General features: G+C 38.2%; 4 protein-coding genes across 6 annotated transcripts; 1 reads left to right on the top strand and 3 right to left on the bottom strand.

Annotated features, from left to right (window-relative positions):
* Positions 1–544: 544 nt before the first annotated feature.
* Positions 545–5,925, bottom strand: LOC311495090 (tetraspanin-1-like; the record flags this gene model as incomplete). The annotated part of the gene is made up of 7 exons (XM_084554414.1): positions 545–1,409; positions 2,019–2,111; positions 2,234–2,374; positions 2,499–2,597; positions 2,693–2,767; positions 3,498–3,710; positions 5,815–5,925. The coding sequence occupies 7 exons, from the start codon at positions 5,923–5,925 to the stop codon at positions 1,347–1,349; spliced, it is 795 nt and encodes a 264-aa protein (XP_084410540.1). The 3' UTR covers positions 545–1,346.
* A 1,031-nt stretch (positions 5,926–6,956) lies between these two features.
* Positions 6,957–16,211, bottom strand: rab3da (RAB3D, member RAS oncogene family, a). The gene is made up of 5 exons (XM_084570146.1): positions 15,675–16,211; positions 11,997–12,230; positions 8,743–8,861; positions 7,929–8,053; positions 6,957–7,812 (listed from the first exon to the last, which is right to left on the bottom strand). Exons 2-5 carry the CDS (start codon positions 12,228–12,230, stop codon positions 7,625–7,627), a joined length of 666 nt encoding a protein of 221 aa, XP_084426272.1. The 5' UTR covers positions 15,675–16,211; the 3' UTR covers positions 6,957–7,624.
* A 262-nt stretch (positions 16,212–16,473) lies between these two features.
* Positions 16,474–21,119, bottom strand: pld6 (phospholipase D family, member 6). Of its 3 annotated transcripts, none has more exons than XM_084557692.1 (4): positions 20,730–21,119; positions 20,082–20,311; positions 17,086–17,375; positions 16,474–16,705 (listed from the first exon to the last, which is right to left on the bottom strand). In XM_084557692.1, exons 1-3 carry the CDS (start codon positions 20,897–20,899, stop codon positions 17,116–17,118), a joined length of 660 nt encoding a protein of 219 aa, XP_084413818.1. In that variant the 5' UTR covers positions 20,900–21,119; the 3' UTR covers positions 16,474–16,705; positions 17,086–17,115. The 3 variants fall into 3 exon arrangements, with proteins under 3 accessions (XP_084413818.1, XP_084413819.1, XP_084413817.1); XM_084557693.1 differs by having other exon boundaries at positions 17,100–17,375; XM_084557691.1 differs by lacking the exon at positions 16,474–16,705 and having other exon boundaries at positions 16,952–17,375.
* Positions 21,120–22,248: 1,129 nt separating this feature from the next.
* Positions 22,249–25,256, top strand: LOC311497772 (transcription elongation factor 1 homolog). Its single transcript, XM_084558142.1, has 4 exons — positions 22,249–22,305; positions 22,617–22,753; positions 22,854–22,924; positions 24,058–25,256. The coding sequence occupies exons 2-4, from the start codon at positions 22,638–22,640 to the stop codon at positions 24,120–24,122; spliced, it is 252 nt and encodes an 83-aa protein (XP_084414268.1). The 5' UTR covers positions 22,249–22,305; positions 22,617–22,637; the 3' UTR covers positions 24,123–25,256.
* Positions 25,257–26,793: the final 1,537 nt, after the last annotated feature.

The raw sequence follows: 26,793 nt of genomic DNA, 5'->3' as shown, positions 1-26,793 counted from the left end.
GTAAGATTGTTTGATTTTTTTTCATGGCTGTATATGAATTGCAGCCAGGCCATTCTATTCTCACCCTTTCTTGCCCCTATGTGTCACAAACTGCTTTCACGGTTAGAAACCTGTAGCGTGAGAAACCCACACACTGTCCTATTCTATCATTTAATGTGCCTCAAAGATGAGGTGCTACTTCATCAAAAAGAAAAGTGCCATGAAAGCTAACAAAATAAAAGTTCAAGTTTCATCTTTAAATTCCCTTACACTCAGCATGAGTTGTTTTTGTACTTGCAGGAGGACGGTGCAAGCTACAAACATGACATTGACAGATTACCCCAGACATGAAATAGCATTAGTAATTATTTTTGCGATATTGGTCACTTGGTCCTAAATATCATTTGATCCTGAAAAGCTCCTGAAAAGAGTATCTGGCTCCGTTACACCCACAGGCTAGTTGCCAGCTTTAGTGAAGGCCATGTGCATCTTTGGTACATCAGCAACAAAAGAAAACAATTAACTGAAACTCTGTGGAGTTCTTAAAATGATCTGCACTATACCTGAGCTCTGTGGAGTTTAGACAAAGTGCAGACTTATTTTTGTTTAAAATATAAAAATATTCATTATACTCGATTTATTGAACAATTAATTGGCCCTGACTTGTCTAAAACACATTGCTAATGTGTTAGGGAAGCAGCCGAATAATAATTGGATGTTCAGTGAAGAGGAAATTAGTTGCACACGTTATATTGCTCAGAGGAAATCTGATGTAAACAGTTCTCTTATTGTTAATCAGTAGATTGTTGAAGGCCGAGTTCCCACAAAATATCTAGTGCATGATTTAATATTATACTAATATGACTGGAGTCAGAGGGAGTGTAAGGACAGTATGTTCCAGGTTGTGCCCTTATCAGTATTAATATTAATTGAACTGCTACAGCAACTGTGGTGGAAAAGTCTTGTCTAATCAAGTCTGTTGAAACATTGACAAGCCTAAACGAATCATTATATCATTTAACATATTTCTACTTTTAATTGTGTGTAACATTTGTAGATTGCATGTTTGTTAAACCGACGAAAATATATAAACATCTACCAAAGAAAGCCACAACATTGTGCATTATTTCATATTACTTATTATTATTATTATTATTAAATATATCAGTACTAAACAACGGTTCTTCTCCAGACATAAAGAAACCACAATCTAAGTGTGTACACAAAGCGTTTTGAAACAATGAACACAATACATTCCCTCCTTATCTGTGGCTTTTTTAATCAAAATAAAGATCCTTTTCTTAAATGACTTTATTCATAGAAAATGGCTTAGTAAAATTTCTCCATCATTTACAACACTGTTATCGCTACCTCCGAAATGCATTGCGACCCATGCTGTAGAGAGCCATCGAAACCACCATGGCAACAATCTGTAAAGACAGTTAGTTAGTTAGTCAGCATTTCAGCCAAACACGGAGTTGATTACAGATAAACATACAGACAGATTACAGACAGGACAAATTGTATACGATATATTTTGTAGACTTTTCTGAAAAGGTCACATACATCTACTTCCACGTCTATTAACTTATTAAATTATAAAACAGAACTCACACAAAAAAATGATAACTGATTACCAGTGTACTGTATGGTAATAGAGCAAATTATGTGCAAATAGTACACACCTTAGCTAAATTAGAAGTTGTTATTATGTATTAACGTATTGATTTGATGAGTTTTAATGTAATTTCGTCAAAAACATTAAAAGACAATGTCGCTGTAACTTAAAAAAATAATAAAGAATAATTCAAGATACTTGTCTTCACTGATGCACAAACATAATTTTGATGTTATGTCTAATATCACTGATACTCATGTACTAGATATATGATCATAAAGAAACGGACTCAGATATGAAGATAATGTTTAAGTAACTATAATAAAACGACTGACAGGTTTAAGATAGCAACTGTATGGAAAAGGTTCAGAGAACTCATCAACATCTGTGGCTGAGAAAATGCCCAAAAACGGGTTACTACCTCGAAAGCACCAGTTAATAGAGCCATAGCTGCAGTGAGCACAGCTCCGCCCTTGATCTCCTCCAGCAGCTTGTCATAGCAGCCATCCAAGTCCTAGAAGTGAAGTTACAGAATTTAACTGACGGCACCTTGGAATGTTGCCCTGTGTTTATCACACTTTAGGGCTATATAGTGACCGTGCATTAAGACAAACCAAAAGTAAGCTGGACTTGTACCGAAACACGTGCTTTAAGTTCACTGCATACACCAGTGAAGCCTGAACTGCAGCACATGGGTGGATAAACATCTCCTCCATGGACAACGTCAAAAGGGGACCCATCAAAATCTTTGTAGTTATTGAATCCACAGCAATTTAGCTAGAAGGAAACCAAAAAGAGTTAATCCCAAAACCTTCTCATTATCTGCACTGTCACTTTGTGCGTAGTGACATATAATAGGTGTTTTGTTGCTTTTTACCTAATGAATTAATTAATAAAGTACCTCTACCATGGTGTTGTTCCACAGCGAGGTCAGACTTTCATCCTCTCCATACCCCTGGCGAAAGTTTTTCAGAACTTCATCCCCCTGACTATTGAGAATCTGCTCAGCACAAGAAGGACACATAGACAGTAACACACAATCATACTCCACACTGTTGCGGAGAGAATCCTGTTATTCTTACTAGAGCCACTTACTGAATCCTGGTAGACAAGCAGCACTGTGGCTCCTGCAAACGTGACGAGGAAGACAATCAGCAAACTTAAGAAGTACTGAAAAGGCAGGAAATGAGAAATTACACTGTAAAGTTTTCAGTGTAACATTTAATTGGTTGTTATATTAGACAGCAAACATTGCAAGAATCAAACTAAAACTACATGGTGCAATATTCATTCATTCATTCGTCTTCTGTAACCGCTTGTCTTGTGAAGGGCCGCGGGGGGGCTGGAGCCTTTCCCAGCTGTTATCGGGCGAGCGGCGTGGGGACACCCTGGACAGGTTTGTAGTCTATCGCAGGGCTAACCAAAGAGACAGACAACCATTCACACTCACATGCACACTTACGGCCAATTTAAAATCAACAGTTAACCTAACAAGCATGTCTTTGGACCTTGGGAGGAAGCCGGAGTACCTGGAGAGAACCCACGCAGACACAGGGAGAACATGCAAACTCCACACAGAAAGGATAATAGATTTGAAGAAGGAACCTTCTTGCTGTGAGGCATCAGTTCTAACCACCGCGCCATTGTGCCGCCCCATGGAGAAATAAGCATGAAATACTTCAACAGTTCTCTATTTCTGTCCAAAGTGGCTCAATAGAGTTCTCGTTTCTCTCCAGATTACAATTCACTGCCATCATCTCAAACCGACCACCACGACTGCTTGAGACAATAATATTTCATTAATAGGAACAATAATAATTCTAAATGGGTTAAGATTTATTCAAACTTTATTATTTCAATCCATTGTCTCTTCTCTTTTACCTTATCAAAAATAGCTCACCATCAGTAGAATAGACCTGCTCTCCTTCTGTGGTCCATAGCAACCCAGGAAGGCCGTGACTAGTAGTACAGGACCCACTGCGATGAGCATGTAGCTGATGTTGACCAGTTGCAGTAACTGAGAATAATTATCCACGTTCTTTAGTACACCCAGCGGAAAACCACTGTCCACTATCACCTTCGCTCCTATACCCAGAACACCTATGCCCAAAAACTGCATGATGAGGAAAGAATGGAGAGACAGAAAAAAACAAGTGTTTGAGTGAGTGCAATGATACAGCTTTCATGCAACCACTCATTGACATTTCAAATATCACAAATAACAAACAACTCAAAGAGGACTGAGAGCTGTTTGGAATATTTTTGGGTAAAAATGCATAAGAACAATGACCGAAGACTATGAAGATTTGCAATCTGAAGTGGTCACTCTGCTATGTTGTTTAACTGTGCTATCTTCGTCTGTCAATCAAGGGATCTCACAAAATAATGACTTTGTTAAAGGTCCAGTGTGTAGCATTCAGGTCGACCTTTTAGTGGAAAAGGATTATAGTATTCAGAATGATGTCTTCATTAGTGTGCACCAGTGACTATGCTGTATCTTCATATTTCTTCCACCAAGCCCATGATATATTATGGTGTTCTCTTTAACCAACTTACAAAGATGACAAAACTGATGAGATACAATGCCATTTTGAGAAACGCAGAAAAACACATCTTGTGTGTGTGTAGGGGGGGGGGGGGGGGGGGAGGTGGTTACACTGAAAAGAGAAAAATTATGTTTGTTAGTTACGCTGAAGTCTAACTGAGCATATAACTGAAATGTAACACACGACATGAGAATCAATAATATCAGGCTGACTGACAACACAAGCAGGAACCAGCTTCTGTTAAAAGGAATTTACTCTGGTTACACATTAACCAAATGTACTCATATGTTCTCATACTTTAAAAATGTTAGGTAGTCTATCAATATTACATTCACAATAGTTGACCATTTTGAAATACAAGTTGAAGATAATCTGGTCCCAGTTAGCCAAAAGTCCTCTGATGAATTTGTCATTAATTTTGAGGCGAGGTATCTTATCACACTGCAAGTAGGCTAGAACAACACAACCCACAACAGAACATAAAAAAGACACAAACCTTTTTCTTCAACTTTGGACAACTTGGTTTCTTCTGAGTATTAGAGGAATGACCTCAGTTTTGTGGTTATTGACATGTTCTTCTGCCTTAATCCTTTAAGCCCTCAAATACATTTACAGATACCAGTTAAACATGCCCATGTGTATAGTGGTGGAACAGTATAATTATTTTTGTCATGTTTTGATGCAACACTATAGACTTTTACCAGAGGTGTAACAGTAGATTTAAAGAACTGGTCTGGACCATTGCCTGCATATCTTTATACAGTCTATGGTCTGGACATTAAACTGACAGGGCAGCTGTTGGATTTTTTCTCTCAATATGATATCAGCTGTCATGTTGTCAGCAGTCATCTGACTGGAACCTACAGCTTTTTTGTAACTTGGAATGCATTGCTTGTTTTAGTGCCCATCCATTTGTGAGACAGAAAAATACTAACTACATTTGTTACCATGAAATTGCCAGTATTAACAACAATGAAGGAGCAGAAGTGTTTTATTTCATGGCAAATAGTCTGTAGTAACTTAGTAATTATTTTCACTCAGATTTTCTACCTTAGAGTGGCAAATGAAGCTTTTGGTATAGAAAATTATCTGATCTTTATTAAACATAAATAATAGTGTTCAGTAAGACTGTCTGTGAAGGTTATATTCACACCTTGACACTGGAGCCTCTGACGGACAAGGGTCGTTAGGGCACCATTCTAGGGAAGAGGACAGGGACAAAAACAGTCAATGACAGGTAAGTACCCAATCGTTAATGGAAATTAGCTGCACCGGTTTCTGGTTGTTAACATAACAAGCAAGTTCCAGTAGGAGTTCCTATTTAAACCTCAGACTTCCCACCAGTCCCCTAGAACTGAAGAAGCTACTCGGATGAGTGGAGAAACGTCTTCTCAAAAAACTCTACAAGTCCAGTTGCCTTTTTTGAACCTTTGTTGGATATTCAGTAAGACTATAATATAAAAAAGCCCAGCATCGTCAAAAGCCCAGCAGCGTCCCTTTTTTTCTGAGAACGCTAAGGAAGAACAAACTGCCTTCACCACTCCTGAAAAACTTTTGCACGATAAAGAGTGTGCTGACCTACGGCGTGGTACGCCAGCTGCATCGCGGCACAGAAAAAAACAGCTGCAGCGGGTCATCAAGATGACCGAGTGGATTGTATAGGCTCCCCACTTCCACATCTGGACAAGATCCAGTCGAGCCGTCTCCTCCGACGGGCCACAAAGATCCGTCGGGACCCCACTCTCCCAGGAAACTGTTCCCCTCTGGTAGACTCAGAGTCATGCGCAATAGACTCAAGCTTTTTCCACATGGATGTGAATAGGCTTCTGATGGAACGTTAACCCCCCGTTTCTTATGTCATCTGAAATACTGCAGTATATTTATAGTGTAGATTTCATTGATACTTACAGAGATTTTATTACTCTATTTTATATTTATGTATATATTTTTTATTATTATTATATTTATTACCTTTATTAACACTTGACCTCAATCTGTTACTAGAGATTGGAGTTTCAGAATATGTCATGATATCAGTCCCTTAAACATTTGTTTCTCTTCCTGTAAGGAAATGAACCCCTTAAAGACACAGCGACATCTAGTGGATTTTTAAGAATGACATACCGAACCCCAGTGGCAGAGATGGTTTAGTCAAGTTGAGTTAGGTTCAACACATTTGCTGCTTATGGTCCCAGTTGGCCCTAGGATTGCCTCTGGATACAGGAACTCAAAACTCTTGAGCAGAACATTTAACTATATATATATATATATATATATACACACACACACACACACACACACACACACACACAATATAGCACCACATTGGTGACACATATATATATTACACTTCTTAATTTATCTTTATAGAAATAGTTTCTATATCAGCTAAGTAGAATAAAGCCCATACCTGTAAAGCAGGGATGTCTGTGTGCCCGCTCTTGACTGAACTATCAGGAATATACATATACCTGCATGAGTCCCACACACCCTACACTTCACTGGCTTTTCTGCCTCGGTAAGAAATATTTCCTGGTGACCAAAGTCCATTCACAGACAGATTTTATGATCTATGTGCAAATAGTAAAGCTTTACACTCTTGTCATTATGTTCATGAATGATATGCTGAAAGTTTTATACTAATATAAATGGAAAAACACTTGCAGCAAAAATATGTGACTTGATTAATTAATCGGTTTAGTGATGAATTATAGTGATGCCAACATTGAATCCAAACTTTGGATTTCTTATTAACATTGCCTATCAATGAGAAGTAGATTAGGTTTACTAAATGAACGCCAACAGACATGATGTACAGATTCATATGTTTTAATCTCAATTTTGAGAGGGACACAATGAATCTGACAATGAAATACTGAACAATATTAACTATTAAATGTACAAAAAGAAAAAAAGTTGCAAATGAGTGTCACACAACTATACTAACAAGAGTGAATTATGCACCTGAAATGATACAGAGGCAGGTCAACTTTCAGATGTGTTAAGCTTTGTACTGAAATAGCCTTCTATTTCAAGCCAGATTAAATGGGCCTAACTCATGGGTACACATGTAGGAAAATGAGTCACAGTGATGTATTTTCATGTAACACCCACAAGGGGGAAGCATGACACAAGTAAATCTGAATCCCCATGCCATACTGATCTGGTTCGTGCCTTTCATTCACATCCTCACCTGCACCAGTTGCTGTTCATGCATACACTGTAGAAACAGGAAATGGTAAAGAAGAGGTGTCGTGCAAAAAGCACAGCCGCTTAGTGCAGCTCTTTGGCATCTCAGTGTAACAGTCTCATTGGAATGATGAGGACATGTTTAAAAAAATACATAAAAAGAAGGGAGCCAAGCAGTATTCCAGTAACTGGCGTTAAAGTACATTCCCAATGATGTATGATAGATGGCAATTTAGATAATCTGTATTTAGTGTGCAAATGTGTGTCTAAGGTTGAAACTTGAATTCAGCAATCAGCATGCGCAGCCACTCTGACTGGCGCGGGGCATATCCTTCAGCCCTTCAGCCTTGTGATTAGCAGAAGGACTAGCATCACCATTGACGCTTTCGTTCATCTTCTTACAAATTACATCCACCAGTTTGTCAAACACTTGCTTCACATTGATGTTGTCTTTGGCGCTGGCTTCGAAGAATTGGAAGCCTGGAGAGAGAGTGGAGAGAGAGTGGAGAGAGAGTGGAGAGAGGTCGAATGATCTTTAGCAATTTTTCAGTAATGCTGGTTCATGTGCTCTTGATGTGATAAATGTGTGTACTGACCGAGCTCTGTGGCCACTCTTTGGGCATCCTCAGTTGGGACCTGCCTCTCCTCTTCTAAATCCAGCTTATTCCCTATCAGCACAACCTGAGCGTTGTCCCATGAGTAAGTCTTGATTTGAGTTGCCCTGGGAAGCAGCAACAAAACATTTTCACAATTGCTCAGCCGTACGACAAGCAAAGAATACTCACAACACTGGGGAAATAGTATATAGAAATATTTCTAATATTACAAGGTTGTAATATTGTATTGTGCTATTATAGCATAATTGTAGCATTGCTGGCAAAGCATGTACTCAAGACCTACACTACATTTTCAAGTACCTGAACTTTACTGATACAATAACTCTACAGGCCAATATAATTTTTTTTACTCCACCATATTTAATTCAAGGGCAAAGTTATTTGTTCGCTTTCAAAATATTATCTTCTATAGAAAACATATGATCAACTTCCAAAATATGATGCGTCATCATAATTTATCCCCACTGTGAGATAAATAAAGGATTATCTTATCTTATATGTAAATTAATATTTCAGTAATATGTTATTAATCTTTGACTGTAGTAAAACAAAGTCTATAAATACAGTATGTATGTTTTATTCTTTTTGGTCAATGCCTGTTGCAGCTTCAGTGACACAGTTTCTTCATGTTATTTTTTATTAAAAACAGCAAAAGCGTTTTGTGTAAGAACTTTTAATGTATTTAAAAGGAAAACACATTGTTTTACAAATGCCTTTACTTAATGAACACACTAAACACACCCATGTTGATGGTGGTTCATTGGTATGATGCTACATCTACAGATCTACGTACCAATCCTGAACAGCACAGAACGAGTCCTGGCTTGTGATATCATACATGAGCAGAAATCCCATGGCTCCTCTGTAGTAAGCTGTGGTGATGGTGCGGTAGCGTTCCTGCCCCGCCGTGTCCTGGAAACACACAAAAACAAAGTGAAATTTCTTAGATTAATGATTAAAATTATTTTTGTTTGCTTAAACACAAACAATTTAGAAGAAAATAGGAATTTTAAGCTGACGCGTATGTTTAAACATAAATAAAAACAACAAAAAGTGCTACTGAAAAATACAACAGAAGTCTTAAGATTAACATTAGTCAAACTGCTTTAAAAACATTACTGAAAGAAGAACTCTGTAGAAACAGAAAAGTCAATTATTAACTTTCTTGGAACAGAAGTAACACCTCCCTTCAAATGTTCATGTTGCCACACCCTGTAAACAAACCAGGATACAGAGTCTCCTGCTGGCTGTACCGCAAGGAACACAAATGTCCTGAAAATGTATGAATGTATGTATGAATACATTAAAACTGCAACACAATTATTGTTATAACTTCAAATATTCTCCCCTCTGAAATGTAATGCCAGCAACTATATAAAACCATGCATATGTACTCTACTCAGTGTAGAAGAAAACAAATGGTTAAAGGTACCATACTATCTGAGAAACAGTATGAAATGTTACCAAGCCATCCTATGGTCAACTGGTATAATGAGTGCAGTTCTTTTTTATTAATATTATTATTATTATTATTATTATTATGAATGTCTTCAAAAACGATGTCTAATCTAATTAACAAAATAACATTTGATTTCCTTGATTCACTATTTTGTTAATCCCAACACCGCTCCTTCTCTTCACTGACTCTTAAGCTCACTCGACCACTGCTCCCGTCTCTCGCTTGTTGAACCGAAGTAGAGGAGCCAGTTTGAATCTTGCGTTGTGTAACTACAACCAAGAAATGCTGCTTATTTGTTAATCTATCCATTGCATTTCTTTTGTAATTCTTCGGCAGGATTTTAATGTGACTGTCTTTATTGCAGCAACATCATTTTACTTGGCACCTTCCTCTTGTAAACGTATGCAGCTGTATCATTGTAACGAAGAGCAGGCGTGCTGAATATATTAACTTAAAAAAAGATGTATTACTTTCATCTAACGGGAGTACTCGAGGTGAGCCCTCGCCTTCTACTAACATTCAGCAATAGATCTGTCCCGGGTGTCAGTCTGCATAGTAAGCACATTCAGCTCCGGCAGCTCAAACCCATGCATCTTTCATGAACTCTGCTGTCTGGGGACAATGTTAAACATCAACCGTCATTAACTCCAGAGTGTGGGAAATTAGTTTACATCCATGACAGGCGGCAGCATGTAAGAGGGCAAACTAGGGAATAGGGTGAGGATAAACAGTCTGTGTTGTGTAACAAGGCTTTGAAAAGCTGTATTCACTCTGCCTCTCAGCTTCTGGGTGAATTTTAAAACCTCTCAACCACAGGTAAATGCCTTTAATTGCCGCAAGTAAATTACAGTGCTGACATTAAAGAGACTGCAGCATTTTATACCCAGTTTTGTTGATACTGTCTGTCAAGTCTGTTCTCTCTGTACAGTAAATCAGTTAAGGAGAATGAAAAAAGTCTGCAAGAAATTATTTGGAGCTTTGCTGAAATCAGCAATGGCAAGTGTTGCCGTTATTTCTAGAGGCAAACTCTTAATCGCTATTTTTCAGGATCGAGACAATTTTCAGTGAAAACACCACCATTAACGTACTGTACATATATTGTTATGAGCGGGACTCCTAACAGTGTTTGTTTGCAGATTTGTGGTCCAACAATAACAATGCAGAGCTAACTGCTAAAGGTGTGCAGAGACCAATTAGCCTTAAGCATATAACCAAAGAGCGGGCCAAACAAGCTAATGATCCCAGTTAAAAAACAATCCTCCCCCATTAATAACACCAAATAAAACATCACACTCACAGTGGTTTTTGACATATGCAAATGGGTTTAAATCTGCTAGAAACAGAAGAAGAGGTAGGGTGACAACACTGAATTCATTCAATAGCCAAAGTTGACTGAGGGCTGCAATGTAGTTGTTAATACTGGTGAAATGAACAAGTTTTGCGGAAGATAATGCGTTATTTGCAGGCTGCGTTGACTGTTGCCCCAGTCACTCCCACTACATGGATATACGCAGATGTAAATATCTGACGAACGGTACCAAATAATAATATAAAAGGTTATATGGGTGAGTAAACGATCGGATTTTATGCCAGATATAAGGTCCAGGTTATAAAAACGGTAGTTCCCCTTTAACTCTTTTAAAGTCTTCAACAAAAACACAGAACTGCTTTGCTATTCCAATGCCTCTATCCCTCCCAGAAACTTACCTTGTCACCCGATGATTACTCTACATAATTACCAAACATATGCAGAAAGTTTATTTATCCCAATCAAACAGAAAAAAAAATAAATCATCAAGAGTTTACATAGTTGTTAGGCACTAATATTTCATTACTGAATGGATGACGAAAATGTAATAATAATAATACTAATAAAAAAAAAGATTGATTTGAAACAAAAGATTGTTTCAAATCAGCCTGTTCCAGTTCATGTGCTTGCATGAGGAGTTCTGATTGGTTTATTACTCAAATTATTAGTACATTATTGGAGCCAATGTAAAACAAAACCACTGTGTGATAGGTTTTTGTTCTCAAGTCCTGCCCTGAACAAACAAAACACTTTGAAAGTCACATTGTGGTCAGGACCTTATCAGTCTCCCTTCTTGCTTCAAAAAAGATAATAGACTACATGCATGTGATGATAAACTGCTTCAAAGCAGGAAAAAACATGTTTCTTATATTTCACACTGACTGAAACTCAAAGTTTTGGTTTATACTCAAATAAAGAGCCACAAACTGTGACTTCTATGAAGTGGTCTGAAAGCAGAGTTACAATAGTGTAGAAGCTATCATTGTACTTCCAAGGGACAAAACTACTTCTCCTTTCTCCCTGTTCATACGGGTCAAACAGAGGTAAAGCAGGGAAAGAGGTAAGAAAAGAAAGAAATGAAGGAGGCTGCAGAATGCATGAAAAAAAATATAATCTATAATTCTATACATAATAATATACAACACCTCTATATAATATAATTCTAATCTAATAAATCTTATAATCTAATCATTCTTGCTCTGATGAACGCATGAACACCTACTGAAATTATCAACAAAAACGTCAGTGATCAGTGCATTAGTGTATTTTGCCGTCTCACCCAGATCTGTAGTTTGACTCTCTTGTCATTTCTATAGATGGTTTTGACTTTAAAGTCGATGCCCACTGTGCTGACAAACGCTGAAGTGAAAGAATCATCTGCATAGCGGAACAGGAAGGAGGTCTTTCCCACGCTGCTGTTGCCGATGATCAGCAGCTTGAACATGTAGTCAAAGTTTTGGTCGGCCGCATCTCCCTGGTCCTGGGCCACCCCGGGATCTCGGGCTAAAGCCATCTATTAAATGAAGTAAAGTCTGTTAAAGGCGTTTATAGAAAGGCGTATTTGTGACACTTTCTAATGAAACAAGCAAACGCAGAAAAAGACCAAGCAAATTGCTAGTTCTGATATGATGAGTAGTTAAAGGAGACATATTGTGGCCCTTTGCAGCTCTACGATATCTATTCTGGGTCTCCAGTAGAACAACCTTGCATCATTTACAGTTCAAATAAATCCGTCTTGATCTAATACTGCCTGCCAGCAAAAACTATTAGCTCTTTTTTTAAGGCCACCCTCTTCGGACTGGCAGGTGAGCGCTGTTGAATCATTTAGCTATTGTGGCATTTTTGTAATCTACAAAGTAATGTAGTTCCTCATAACTAAATAATCAGTCAGTTAAAGGATAAAAATCAACATATCAACTGATAAAGGAATTAATTGTTGTGTCTAACAGCAAATAATAATAATTAAGATGGCACAACATATCATAAAACAACAACTGCCTGCCCTGGATGATATCTTCCCCTCCCATTCCCTGAAGAAGGCACAGAGCATCCTTAGGGATTCATTCCACTCCACCCATCACCTCTTTGAAGCGCTTGTCTCTGGAAGGCGTTACCGATCAATAAAAACACACACCACCAGATTTAGAAACACCTCCTACCCCTAAGCCATCACCCTCCTCAATGATACACTGAAATCACATTAACAACGCATTCACGTGAACAGCACTTTACTATGGACACTAATGTGCAAATGGCTGCAGTGCATGCAAGGCAATGCACGTACAATGAACAGTGGATATGTAGTGTGTCTGTATGAGAGTATGTGTGTAAATGTGTGCGCGAAGCGGTATGGATTTTTAAGTTTACATTTCTAACTTTTAGCATATTTTATTTTTTATACACATTTCTACATATGTATTTATTTGAGAACGGTGCACCGGAATTTTTGTTGTTTTGCACTGCAGCAGAGAGACAAGTAAATGCATGCCTGTTGCCCATGAGAGAGTATTGTGCCTGCTAGCTTCTGCTTTGCTAAATGCTACTTTCCACATGGCTCAATGCATTTACAGTTTTTTACAATCACTTTGCTACTATTTTCAGAACCTTGATGTCATTTTTCACAACTCTATACAAAAACTCACAACCAATGATCAAAATGCACATTTTTCAAAACTCTAACCCTTTTCTCAATTGCTTGGATACAATACACATAAAACTTAGATCATTTGTTCATTCAAAAAAAAATCACCTGTTCAATATGATACAACTTAACATCAAAATACTACTATTTCAAAAGCCAATTCACACATTACATTCAAATGAGTGTCTATTCATTTCCTTACAATGATCTAACTATCAATTGATACAACTGCTCAAAATGATAAGTAACTGTTGCATTACTCTGAATGCATAGTTGTATGGAAACAGACAAACAATCTTCCATGTCCAATCATGAAAGCTTCAAGATACTTTACGTAATGAGATTCATTGTCACCAATTAGCGTGGAGCATGAACCAATTAGACTACAATATCCATGGATGTAGCCTAATACTGTATTTTACAATGCTTCATCAGACACCGTGTCTATGGTCCCAAATACTGTACCACCTTTTCAGACTATTTACAGTATTTTTGCTTTGATTCAAATACTGTAAACCTATGTTGTGATTGTACTGTCTTGAATTTCCCCTTGGGGATCAATAAAGTATCTATCTATCTATCTATCTACCTATCTCTATCTGGTGTTTTGCATCAATATACTGTATTACAAACTTTGTTCAATGATTCCACTGTGTCTGTAGTATTCTCTCTACTACTGCAGTACTTTTACAGAGATGTATTTACTGTACTGTACATGTAGTACCATAATGAAACCTGTATCACCTATTTTGTTCTACAATATTTAATGATTGTACGAACAATGACACAGTGAAACTATCGGTTGCTTGTGTGAGGGTGATCTATAGTTCTGTTTCAATGGTATTTCACAGTAAATTTGTTTTTTGAACCAATGATTGTGCAAGTGCAAGATTTATTTAAAGATGTGAATGCACAATGCAATGTTTTGAACATTAGACAGCCTGTGTTACAAGTGATAACCGTTTTGAGTTTTGTGTCTAGAGTTGTGAAAAATGACATCAAGGTTCTGAAAATAGTAGCAAAGTGATTGTAAAAAACTGTAACACATCAAGGGTTATGTCTAAACCAGAATAAATCATCTGTGCTGGTGAGAACACGCAACTCGAGACCTGAAACATTTTTTTGCACGTGAGTAATGATTTGGCTCCATCACCAACCTTGCTGCCTGATACCGCTTCACCCAACCACTGGAAGATTCCTTTTCTTGGAGAGAAATGCACTAAGATTGAGTTTAAGTGTTCAAATGTCAGTGTTAAATATGAGCTACTTGAGAATTCAGGTTAACACCCACAAATCTGAAATTCATCCACACTAATAGCTGAGAGGATGTTGAAAGTGTTGTTTTAAAAATGATCCATCTTCCTCCTTCATCAGTTCACTATGAATCACAGCCAGGCTCTGCTCCTCTTACTGGTTCTCCCCCCTTTCAGCTACCAACTGCTCCCTCTATCCATTTGTCACATGAACTCACGTTAAAAACTCATAGGATGAGTGGGGACTGAGCGGTGGCCTCTGAGCGGTAGATTCTCCCTCCTTCCTGTGCATTTCATCTATCACCAGTGTGACCATTCATCCACCCACTGACACTCCCACTTAAACGCACACACAAACACACTCCCACCACCATCTATCTTCCTTTGCCCGCTCATATTCATCCATCTGTGCAACTCTCCTGTCATCATCCATACCTCACCCTCTCTCCTTCCCCCAGACCTCTGCATCATAGGGAGGCTGAGCAATCCCCCCACCCCCTGTCCCCCCACTACCACCCCCCTCAGCTGAGTCCTGCTCCTTCCTGGCTGCTAAGATGTCTCTTGATTGAGACCAGCTCAGCAATACTACTTCCAAGGTTATAAAAAGAGAGGGGCTGTGCAGCTTACTTACACACTCAGCAAAACACCAGCGTCCACGCATGCGCCCAAATTACCTACAAACTGATGTGAGGAGGTGTATGCAGTTATTATATCAAATTCAATCACGTCATGTCGCCTAAAAGCAGCCATGTCTTACTAAAGTTATTTACTTAATGTTACTAAACATTCGGCCTAAAGCACCTATTGATGAACTGTTTTGAATAAGAGCAGCTCCCATTATTTTTTATAAAGAAACTTTTTTACTTGTTGACACTTAAAGGTTTAATTAATCCAATTGTCTGTGTGCAAATCAGCCGCAATCAGAAAGCTAATAGTTGGAAGTTTCACCGGTCTGTGTCTAATTTGCCTGCCCTGCCCTACCATACGGTATCTCAGCTGCAACTTGAAGACATTTTTAACAACACACAATGCAGCAGCTAGAAGCCGAGTGAATGTCACTTACCTTTTTTTTTTTTTTTTCCTCTTGTTTGTTATTTTTTTATGAGTCTTTATCCTCCGTCCTTTCTTCGGTATTCTGCGTCTACCTGGCTGCCGATGGGTGTGTCCTGCGGCCGGTCCTGTTCAGGTGCTCAGCTCCCGGATCTCCACACTGAGCATGTGGTTGTCTACCGCTCTGGGACGTCCACCGGTGTAACCCGTCAAGTCAAACAGATTAGAAAAGCACATCCGGAACAAGCTTTCAAAATAAAATATGAAAGGTACCAAGATCGCAGTCGTTTCGTGATTTGTTTAATCTTTTACACGAATCATGCGACAGATATTTATAAATTCTAATTTGGTGTGACCCATGGTCCAAAATACAAGACATGCTCAATTTACAATCACACAAGACACATAAAAGAGAACATGCTCATTCGGAAGTAGATTGATGCACGCCTAACAAAAAATGTTACTAATTAATCCGGATTTATTTTGAAGGTTAAATTGTAGTGTTTCCGGTATTTTGTAGCAGTCTCTGGCTGCTGGACGCATCTCCAACATAAACTGCTGGGTGTTGAATAGCGCAGAAAATAGAGCAGCTGATTCTTAAAATGTGACATTACCATTTACTACGCTGAAAAAAATGCTAACCGATGAAATAACACAATTAAGTCGAACGCACCACTCTGCCCTTTATTTACAAGCTTTAGTCTGACTGTGAACAAGGCAGGCATGTCCTAACCAGATCAACTGCGTTTGTGTTGGAAAACCTGATCAAGACACTGCTGTGGGCCCCTCTGTGAGTTTAATGCAAAGTAAATCGTGTTAGAGCAAGAGAAAAAGGAACACCTGCAGGGGCAATGATGCAACAGACCAGCTAAACCTCACAACAGGCACTGAGACAACAGCAGCACAAAATACACTGGATTCAAATAGCTCAGCGTAACTTTGAGTGATTTTAATAAAAAGCAGAAAATTAAGAGGTTGTTATGCAAAAGAACAATCTGATCACCAAATTGGAGATCATTCAAAAAAACTGCAACTTTTTTCAACCTGAAAAAAAAGCAGAAAAATCTTTAAAGCCACATTAAGAAATGTTCTCAGCGAGCAAAACTTCAAAACAACATTAACACCACATATTTCACACACGGGAAAGAATAATTTGCTTTACAAGTGGAACAAATCTATGTGATATGATACAAAGAACATGTTTATGTGAAACAGTACTACGTTAATGGCAGCCTTGGTCTGATTAATCATGACAATGCCATGGTTTTCACACACACACACAAAAAAGAATATCTTAAAGCTCCTTTTATCTTTCACAATTCTGTCACTTTGATATGATTAAGACTTCAAAAACAAAACGTTAACAAGGCCAGCTTCTTGATATTAGAAAAGGATTCATTCAGGCACATTGTGGCCAAGCTTACTAAACAGATTTTACTTGAATGTCTTCAACTTCAAAGCTTCATGAATTCAGCAGGTGTCTGGTGACTTGAGTGGTGGTATCGGGCTGGATCATTGTGCTCCCATAACCTTTGGAACTCCTTAATGAAGGGTTGCACCAGGTCTGGCTCCTCAGTGATCAGGGTGTTCTCCATGTTGCTCTGCACTGCTGTCAGTGTCCAGTTGAGGGAGCCGGTGATGAGCAGCCGGCCGTCCACCACTGTAAACTTGTGATGCATGTACACCGAGTCCGCATCCCACCGCACACAGATCCCTAGGGAGAAAAGTGTGGACAGCAGAGGATGGAGAAAAGTCTTTATGTCCTACACTATATGTGATCCCTCCCTAGCTACAATGAATTTGTGGGTTGTGCATATTTATCAATGAGTTTCTTTTGATGCTGACATGAGTACTTTTCGTGAATACATAAAGGGAACTATCATGAGGGGTCATTCCTGTACTTTAGGTTTAGGTAGGCCTGGCAGAATTATAAAGTGTTGTCGCATAATAGACATTATCTGAGTAGATCGTGATCATTTGGCATAATGGTGATAATACTTCCAATTCACCTGTACTGAAACTAACAGAAGAGACAAATATCCACTTCTCTTTCTTGTCTTGTAGCATTACGTAACACCTGACAGGAGAATTAGAGCTTCTTATATGGGGGCAGTCAATCAATCTGGCTTGTATGACAATTCATTGTCAACTGAAATTTCATGATCATGACAACCTTAAGCCTTCCAAGTGCTATTTTAGGATTTAAACACTGATATGTGTAAGAGTTTATATGTGGTCAGTATCGAGTTGTAAAACCCAAAATGTATGTAAGAAATACTTATAAACCTCTGCTCATTCACTGTAAATACAATAATGAACGCCAACATCATCAAACATTTGGGACACTTTTCTTTCACTTCATTTTTCCCAAATTGCTTTCCAAAGCCCAAGAGAAGTGCACTGAAGCTTATTCTTTAGTGTTGCAACCTTTTTCACATAAACCAAGAATTGGAATTTAATAAAAACATATATAGATTTTTCTAATATAAAATGTGGCACGCATACAGTTTTTCAAATTTCCATCTTTGACAGGAGCGTTAATTTACTAGACTATCTGATGTTCAGGAACCTTCAGAACAGTAATTTTTGCATTCCAAATTACTCTCGAGATTTGACTTGCATCCTCTCTCTAAAAGACAAGTGCATGGCCCCTTAAAAAAACAACAAAAGAAAACTACTGCAAGACATGCGTTTTTAAAAGTCAATTTTCTGAGCTTTTTGATTCCAGTGAAAATGTCCCTTAGTCCCCACAGTTGCGCCATGGAAATAGCTTTTTGGACTTCTTAGAATTCCGGGGATAGCAGCGATGCCATCTTGCGAGTTTGAAGCCAGAGCCTGCACAGTATTGTCTGAGGGTGGAGCCACGTTATCGATGACCTGCCTGTACTTCCACTAGCCTCACTCGCATTTACTTAATACAGCACTGTGCTGCGGGGACTATCCTAGTTGTCACTGGACAAGAGGCGGGGTACACCCTGGACAGGTCTCCAGTCTATCACAGGGCTAACACAGAGAGACAGACAACCATTCACACTCACATGCACACCTACGGCCAATTTTTGTTTCTGGACAGTGAGAGGAAACTGGAGTACCTGGAGAGAACCCATGCAGACACAGAGAGAACAAGCAAACACCACACAGAAAGGCCCCAGGGAACCTGGAATCTTCTTGCTGTAAGGCATCAGTGCTACATCATGTTTCTATAGAGTCAAATAACTAACTAAAACAAAACTGAAAAATGGACCCTTGAACATACATGAGCATTATATTATATATTAACGCCCTAAAAATTATGTGATGTGTACTTTACTGTTTTAGTTTGGCCCAAGTCCCATCCACTAACATGGAGGGGGTGGTACTTATGACCTATACTGCAGTCAGCCAAGTGTGTCTAGGCCAAAAAGTTGCCCTTGAACACAACGAAAAGACGACAGCCAATGGCTACCTTGCACAGACCTCCTGTTCCTGCATGAAATTAAATAACTTCTCTGGGAAACTGGAAGAGCTTCTACAAGCTGAGAAGGTAGGAAGCTAGGAAGAGTTGCAAACCAACGTATAGAGCAGACATCTCCTGTAACATACTGATCACTTGGTCTAATCTTTATTCATTCTAGATGATCATGTCATTGTCAAAATATTTGTGTATTTGAAAGTTCAGATTACATGAAGCCATAAAACAACAACAAAAAAGCCATGCGTGTGCCCTTTATTTACTTTTGTCACTTCCATTTTTCTTCTTGTGCACTGTCTCTCAACTGAACAGCCAATCAGAGAGATCTCTCTCACTGTCCACAGTTTAGGATAAAAGGTTTCTGTGAGATAATAATCAAATATAATTGAGAAAAGATGAAAAAAAGGGATGGAGGTTTGGAGTAAACACACACAAACACACACTCACTGAGAAACACTTTGCCTAATAACATTTGCCCCCTGGTTGCCAATTTTGTACTTACTTAATTCTTGCTTAAAATATACAGTGGCAGTCATTTATCAAATGTAAAGAGGACTGAGGGGGAAAGTGAGACAGCATGAGTCAGCCACTTGACCCAAAACCTTTCAGTGCACGAGTACTCTGACTCATAGGAGGGCTTGTAGTGGCAACATCCATTCACTCAGACACCTCCTATCATCTCTCTATTCACTGTTAAGGAACCCCATGAGACTTACTGGCAATGACACCTGAAGTCCAAGAACTCAGAGTAAGACCAGCGTCATCTTTCTTGTATCTCAAGAGTCTACAATAATAATCTCACAGAGCTTGGTGTGACTTTTAACTAATAATATCTCTTCATGGGCTACATGTGACTGCCTGTGAAAGAAAGGACGTATAAGGCATAAGGACGTGTCTTCACATTGTCACACAGCATGAAGACATACACTCCACAGTGATTTAAAAAATAAGCAGATGTGCTTCCCTTACCGGCCTTCCGGAGGAGTCCTATCTGGGAGCCGGAGATGGCAGAGTAGTCCTTGTCAGTGAGAACTCGGATGGTTACGCCCCTGCTATGGAGCACTAATACAGCTCTACCAAGGTCCATGTTGGAAAATGCAAAGACACACAAGTCCAGAGAGGAGGATGCGGACAGGATGTGGCGTAGAAGACGGGATAAAGACGTCTCTACACCATGGGGCAACATGCAGAAACAGGACCTGAAAAGGCAGAAAAACAAGGAAATTGATTCACATGTTTGATCCCACAGTGGGGAAATTTCTTTTTCGCATTTAACCAAGCCATTTATATATATATATATACACCCCCCACCCCACACACACTTATAAACTAAACTGTAATATCTACACAGTCATGTGTGAGCTGTACCAATGGTAACACTTAATGGCTGCTGAATTAAAGCTTGTTTTTCAGCACAGATTTTATGCAAAAACATCCATTTGATAAAACATTATGTCTACTGAGTTAAAGTAAAGCACTGATGAGAACACTGAGGGGTTGTGAATTTCTTTTTATTTGTAGCCATTTATACAACACTATTGACAGTGATATAGAGAAAATTATGAATAACTTACTTTTTATCCTACTTTACTTTACATTTACTACAGATTCACTTACTGAGGTGAAGTGGGACTGAAAATGTGCTCCACACAGGCCACCTCTGAGGGGAAGAAGAGGACTTCATTTAAGGTCTTTGAAGGTTTGAGACGACAAAAGAGACGGAAAAGCAGCTCCAGACTGAGAGAGAGGGCCAACACCCCGAGGCCGACCACCTTCACTGTCCACATGATGGATCTCTACCAAATTTAAGAACCAAATCTGTAGCATAAAGACAAAGTATTATAAAAGGGTTTTATGGATTTTGTCCACCATTATTAAGGCCAACTGCTTACAAGTCTCATGCAAAACTGTAATTACATTATCTCTTATGCATTTGCGTTCTGTAGTGCTGACACATGTCGACCCATGGACTAATTCAGCTTCACAATTTTGAGGATTTATACCCTTATAAATTGAATATCTGTTTGAAGATGAAACAAAACTGATTGTTTGGAGAAATTCAAAATATCTATTATAGTGTAAAACTTTTATAAAGGTTTCTATAATTGTGTCAAACAATATACAATACAATACAAATAAATAAATACAATAAACACATTTATTGTATAAATGGTGCAGTAATGTTTAGGTATTCACTTGAATTTATTGGTTTAACTTCTGTGCATCAGAACAGCACATTTAAACAAGCTAAACTAAGGAGAGTGATAATAAATTTGATTCAAACTAATATTGTTGGAGCAAGTTTGCTGTTCGTCTACAGCCAAAGCGTTGGAGGTTTTTAATTTATTATGCTATATTAAAACCAAACATTGAAGAAAGTGCAACACAGCCATCTTGACACTGACCTAACCTTTCGAGATGTGTGCTGATGATCACAATTTAAGATTTCTGGAACGCATGGCAAAACGTTTACAAAATGGAGTGCGTTGAAGAAACGACAGCAAACCTTGGTTAGCATCTTTGTCGCCGCCACGCGGAAGCAGCCTGTGTCGATTTAATTCTTCTTCCTTGTTTATTGTCGACGGTAGCAAAATAACCATGACCCTTTAGCGCCACCATCTGGTGTGGTGTGTCGGTAGAAATTCTCATCTCTAAAAATTGGTAGTCTAAGATACTGAATTAAATGTATAAAGTATAACACTGATCTCTTCAGTTTTTTTTATGTAACACAACAGGCTATATTATATAAAGTCTATAGCAGATTCCTCTGTTTTATTTTTTTCAACAGAAATGGCCACCATTCAGGGGGTCTAGTAAACCGGTCACCTGAATATTATGAAATTCCAACTGTAAAAAACACTATTTTTTTCTTTTCAAAATAAAATTTAAAACAATTCTTTCTAGAACATTTTTCTAGACCACCTCCTGTTTTTATCGTCTATTTCTACTTTTGAGAAAAATATCTATGTATTTGAATCAACACCATAGATTCAATAAATCTGCGCTCTCTCCACCAATCCCGACTCTGTTTCGTCACTGTTCATGTTATTGAAGTTGAGTGACATGCCAGACAGCCAATGACTTGCTGTGAAGCGCAAGCCTCCTTCCAATCGTTAACGCAAGCAGCTGCTGGCGCCGGGACTCACGGAAGTTGCTACTTCAATACGGCAGCGTGTATTTTCAACAAGAAAAGGTAAACACGAATAAACTTTTACCAGATAACACTTAACAGTCGTTGTTTATTTAATGTTTGCGATTAGAGGATTTATAAACAAATACGCTTTCTTATCAGAGTCTATTCAACTTGTATTTTTGTCGTGAGATTAATTGTAGTGTAGTGAGACCAACAACAATCATGCTAACGTTAGCCTACTAACTTAGCAACAATATTGTGCCGCAACTACAAACTGGAGTTCTGGTCAGGTATTCTCACAATTCACCCTATTCACCCAACACACGTCTTGTCGTCTTTAAAATGGTCTTCTCTTTGTTTCTTCCACTCAGACTTGATTCAGTTATTGTGCAATGGGTCGACGCAAGTCCAAAAGAAAGCCTCCTCCTAAGAAGAAGATGACCGGGGATCTGGACTCTCAGTTCACCTGTCCTTTCTGTAACCACGAGAAATCATGTGATGTCAAAATGTAACTCACCAAATAATGCCCTCGATTTAAAACACAACACTTTGATATTTCTTTTGGTGATTTATTAGGCGGTTGCTAACTTTATTTTTTCTTTCAACAGGGAGAGAAGCAGAAATACTGGGATAATATCATGTACAGTCTGCCTGGAGGAGTTCCAGACCCCCATTACCTGTATCCTTACTCACACACGAGTCTTAGCTAACATGTCTTCCTCCAACAGCAAAATAGTAATGAGGCAGGGAAGTAAAAATACGTTATTTTATTATCTCAGAACATTAAAGTTAATTCTTGAGGGATATTAGTTTAACAAAATAATACCAAATCATTTATTTAGAGGCTTTAATCTGGATATGAAATCTCCAGTTTTAGTTTCATTAGCTGTCCTGCAGAGACAGCAGTGACACATAATGTTTCCATGCACTCTACTAATCAGCTGTATGGATGTTCCTCATCACGCATTAATCTGAATACATTTTTTGACTGAGCGTATGTTGGACCTGTATTCAGAGCATCAGCTGATGGTTTTGCTACGTTAAACAGAAATATTAGTGGAATATTAATTTTCTTAAGGCATGTAAACATCTTATTGAGGGTATTGTTGGAATAAGTTTAAAACGTGTGAATACATCCCTCCATATTGTGACCCAAGTTCCTTACTTACTGGAGATCCCACCAACAAGTCAATGAGGACAACCGAGCAAACTCCCTTTGCCATTGATGGCTGTAAGATGTTGGGTTAAATAGTCAAACTGTTTTGTTACCTTTGAACAACATTGGCATCCCTAAAAACATCCCTAACCCAACAAAACTGAGAAATAAGTTGTTTCAGTGTTGTACTTAGAGGTATACAACTACCTTTGACAGAGAGAAGGACCTTGGAAAATGTTTATTATATGTTTTTTACTTCTGGTAAATTTCACACTGATAGATGGATGGATGGATGGATGGATATACCTTATTGATCCCAAAGGAAATTCACTTCACAGCTACTCCATAAAACACACATTCAAATAAAATAATACTTAAAATATATATCAATTAGAGGCTTTGTAGTTAATTAATCTTTTAGTTTAAATGGATTTTAGTGGACAACTAAATCAAATAACAGACACAGACATGAATATTGTAAACTCAAGCTCTTTTAATGTATGGAAAAACGCATTTAATTGCAGTTCAATTCAAAACAGTAGAAACCTCGACCCCCCCACCTTCATTAATTTTCAAAGCTCATGTCCTTTTCAGCTCATATGTCTTTTAAATGTCGTTTTATGTTTACTTTTTATCCTTAATCCATTGCTCTTCAGATCTGTCAGAGCCTGTGGATGTGTACAGTGATTGGATAGATGCTTGTGAAGCAGCCAATCAGTAGCCTTCATGGAGCCTGAATTCTCTCAGGAAGGTGGAGAGGATGAGCATGTGGCTGGTTGTTTTGAGCCCATTTAGGATCAAGCTGGGCATTGGACATTTTTGACACTTTGATTACCCGCAGGCTTTATGGTCACTTGAGATTTCCAACTCTGTGAACTGCAGTCTTGCTTATGAGAGCTTTAGCACAAACATGCTGTGAAATGTTTCTGTCATCTTCAGAGTTCTCCCTTCTCTGTGTAAGGTTTCAACCCACAACTCTACTTCTGACTCTCAAGATTTATTGCATAATTATGTGTGTGCAGTGTACCCGGATTTATCTTCACACATTCAGCAGAGCTGTCGGTTTTCAGTTGTACTTCTTTGAATGGGTCTCAAAGATTTCTTTGAATCAAGCTGATACAATGGTGTATTGAAGATTACAAGAACTGTTCTAACAGAAGTTGTTTGTTTTTAAGGGTTATAGTTACCTTAACATGCATAAGTTTTATAAGAACTCTGGCGTATAAGAGTAAGGGATCCCATCTTGGATGTTTTTATTTTAATTTGAATTGAATGACCTGAAAACTAAACATTGAGTATTGAAAAGCTGAAAACCTAAAATTTTACACGATTCTCGATCACTCTGAGGAAGGGAACTTCTTGGCCTGGATCTTATTATCACACCAACACAAATTGTGGTCTGAGGTTACACCTAGCAGTTTGTTTTTAGCATCTCATGTGAATGCAACAGTTTTTCAAAGTGTTTCTTTTGTGTTAAATAATCATCATCTTACGGGTTCTGTTCACATTATTACTAGCACCTCTCACCATCCATTTAGACAGTCGTGTTGCAACATTAGGTCATTCCACAGTGGAGAGGAACAAAATGCTTAGCTGCTAAGTTCATAAGTTTAGAATTGTTCTTAATCAGTTCAGTTTCTCGGTTGATTGTATGTTTTTAGCTTACATGTTCATGAAATTAAAGAAAAATTGTTTGGGAAAACCTGCAAAGTTGAAATGAATATTTTTCCTAAAAGATCATCATCACACCAAGTGATTATTTTCCTATGCAGCTATCAGTGCTATAATGAAATAAAGCTGTTTTGTAAATGTACTGAATATCAAGTGTAATTAGGGAATTAAAGGATTAATTTCACATCATCAGTACTTTCTATTTATTACTAATTACTATATTTGATAAAATAACAAAAAAAAAAATGTTATACTTTCCTCAATGTGTTCTGACTTACCTTTACTGCCTGTGGCACTCGGCTTAATTCCATTGGTTTCTACTGGAGATATAAATCTTCAACCAGTCAAAGATATAAACTAATTTCTTAAATTGCTCTGTAAATTAAAGAACTACTGGATTTGTTTCGATGGTTTTCAAGCAGATTCTCGAAACACTTACGTTAATGAGTGTATGTGTTATAATGTTTTATGTGGGCTTGCATCCAAATAAACAACATTGTCCAGTTCTTTAGATGAACATGTGACCCAGAGCAATGATGGGGCTTTTAGGTGTGACATAAATCAAATCGACTCAGCTTTGTTTCCCATGTATATACACTCACTCGCCAAAACATCAGGTACACCAGCTAAAACAAATGCATTTTAATATCACAGTCCTGCACTGGAGAATGTTTGTGGTGCTGTTTAACTGGATTGAAATAAAAGTGTTTCTGTTATAGCCTAGCCCACTGATTAAAATGAGAAACATTGGTACAATTCAGCAGTACAACAAACTGCAGCCTCCAACATGAAAGCACTTGAATCAACAGCTCTTCCAGTTATTTTAAAGTAATGCTAAATACCAAACCCTCATGAAGCTAAGATTTAGTACAAGACTGTTGTATTAGAATGCACGAGTTTCCGCTATACTTAATGAACTGAGTGAATGTACTGTTTGTATATATGCAAGGAATTTGTTATCTGCATTTAATGTATCTGAGCATGCGAGGTGCCCAGGGAGCATTGTGCGTTTCTCCTGTGTGTGTGCTCTTGACGTTCATCCCCAGAGAAAAGACATCACAGTTGATATTTAGTTGACACGTTGAAGAAGTTACATTCAGTAAACTAAGTGTTTGACAATTGATATAACATAATTTTACAGGAGTCAGCCCTGCATTTATAAAATGAAATTATTATGCTTTTGAATTACTTCTACAGAGCTGCAGTAGATAGTGATTTGTGTATGAAAAACTGCAGATTTCATGGGAAATGCTTAATGAGATGAAAGAACACACCACTTCCAAATGAGGCTTTTTATTTGACTTTGTACGCTTCAACTGTTGATTTAGTTTTATACATCGTCAGCCACAAAGAAAATGCTGTGAGTGAAAAAACAATCATGTACAGTACAATGGCTAGATGTAGAACACTGAAAACACATTTTTAATAACTACACAATTTATACTAAAATGTGCCAAAAACACTGGCGGCACCTATTTCAAAGTAAAATGTCTTTTTGTGCAGCTCCTGATCTAGTGTCCTGCAGAATCTAAAAGTGTGACACATTCTTAGGAGTCCAGCATCCATTCATCCCCACAGAGCACAGGATGCAGCAGACCACAAATGAAAGCAGACACAGTGTAGCAAGGTTGTGCACCAGGCAGGGCTGAGTGATAATAGATGAGATGTGGAGTGCCTGCCTGGGCTCTCCACCCAGGACGAGTGTGTCCGTGCATGTGCAC

The sequence above is a fragment of the Chelon labrosus genome (genome assembly GCF_963514085.1).
Source record: "Chelon labrosus genome assembly, chromosome: 2".
NCBI lineage: Eukaryota > Metazoa > Chordata > Actinopteri > Mugiliformes > Mugilidae > Chelon > Chelon labrosus.
This window is presented reverse-complemented; position numbering and strand designations above follow the sequence as displayed.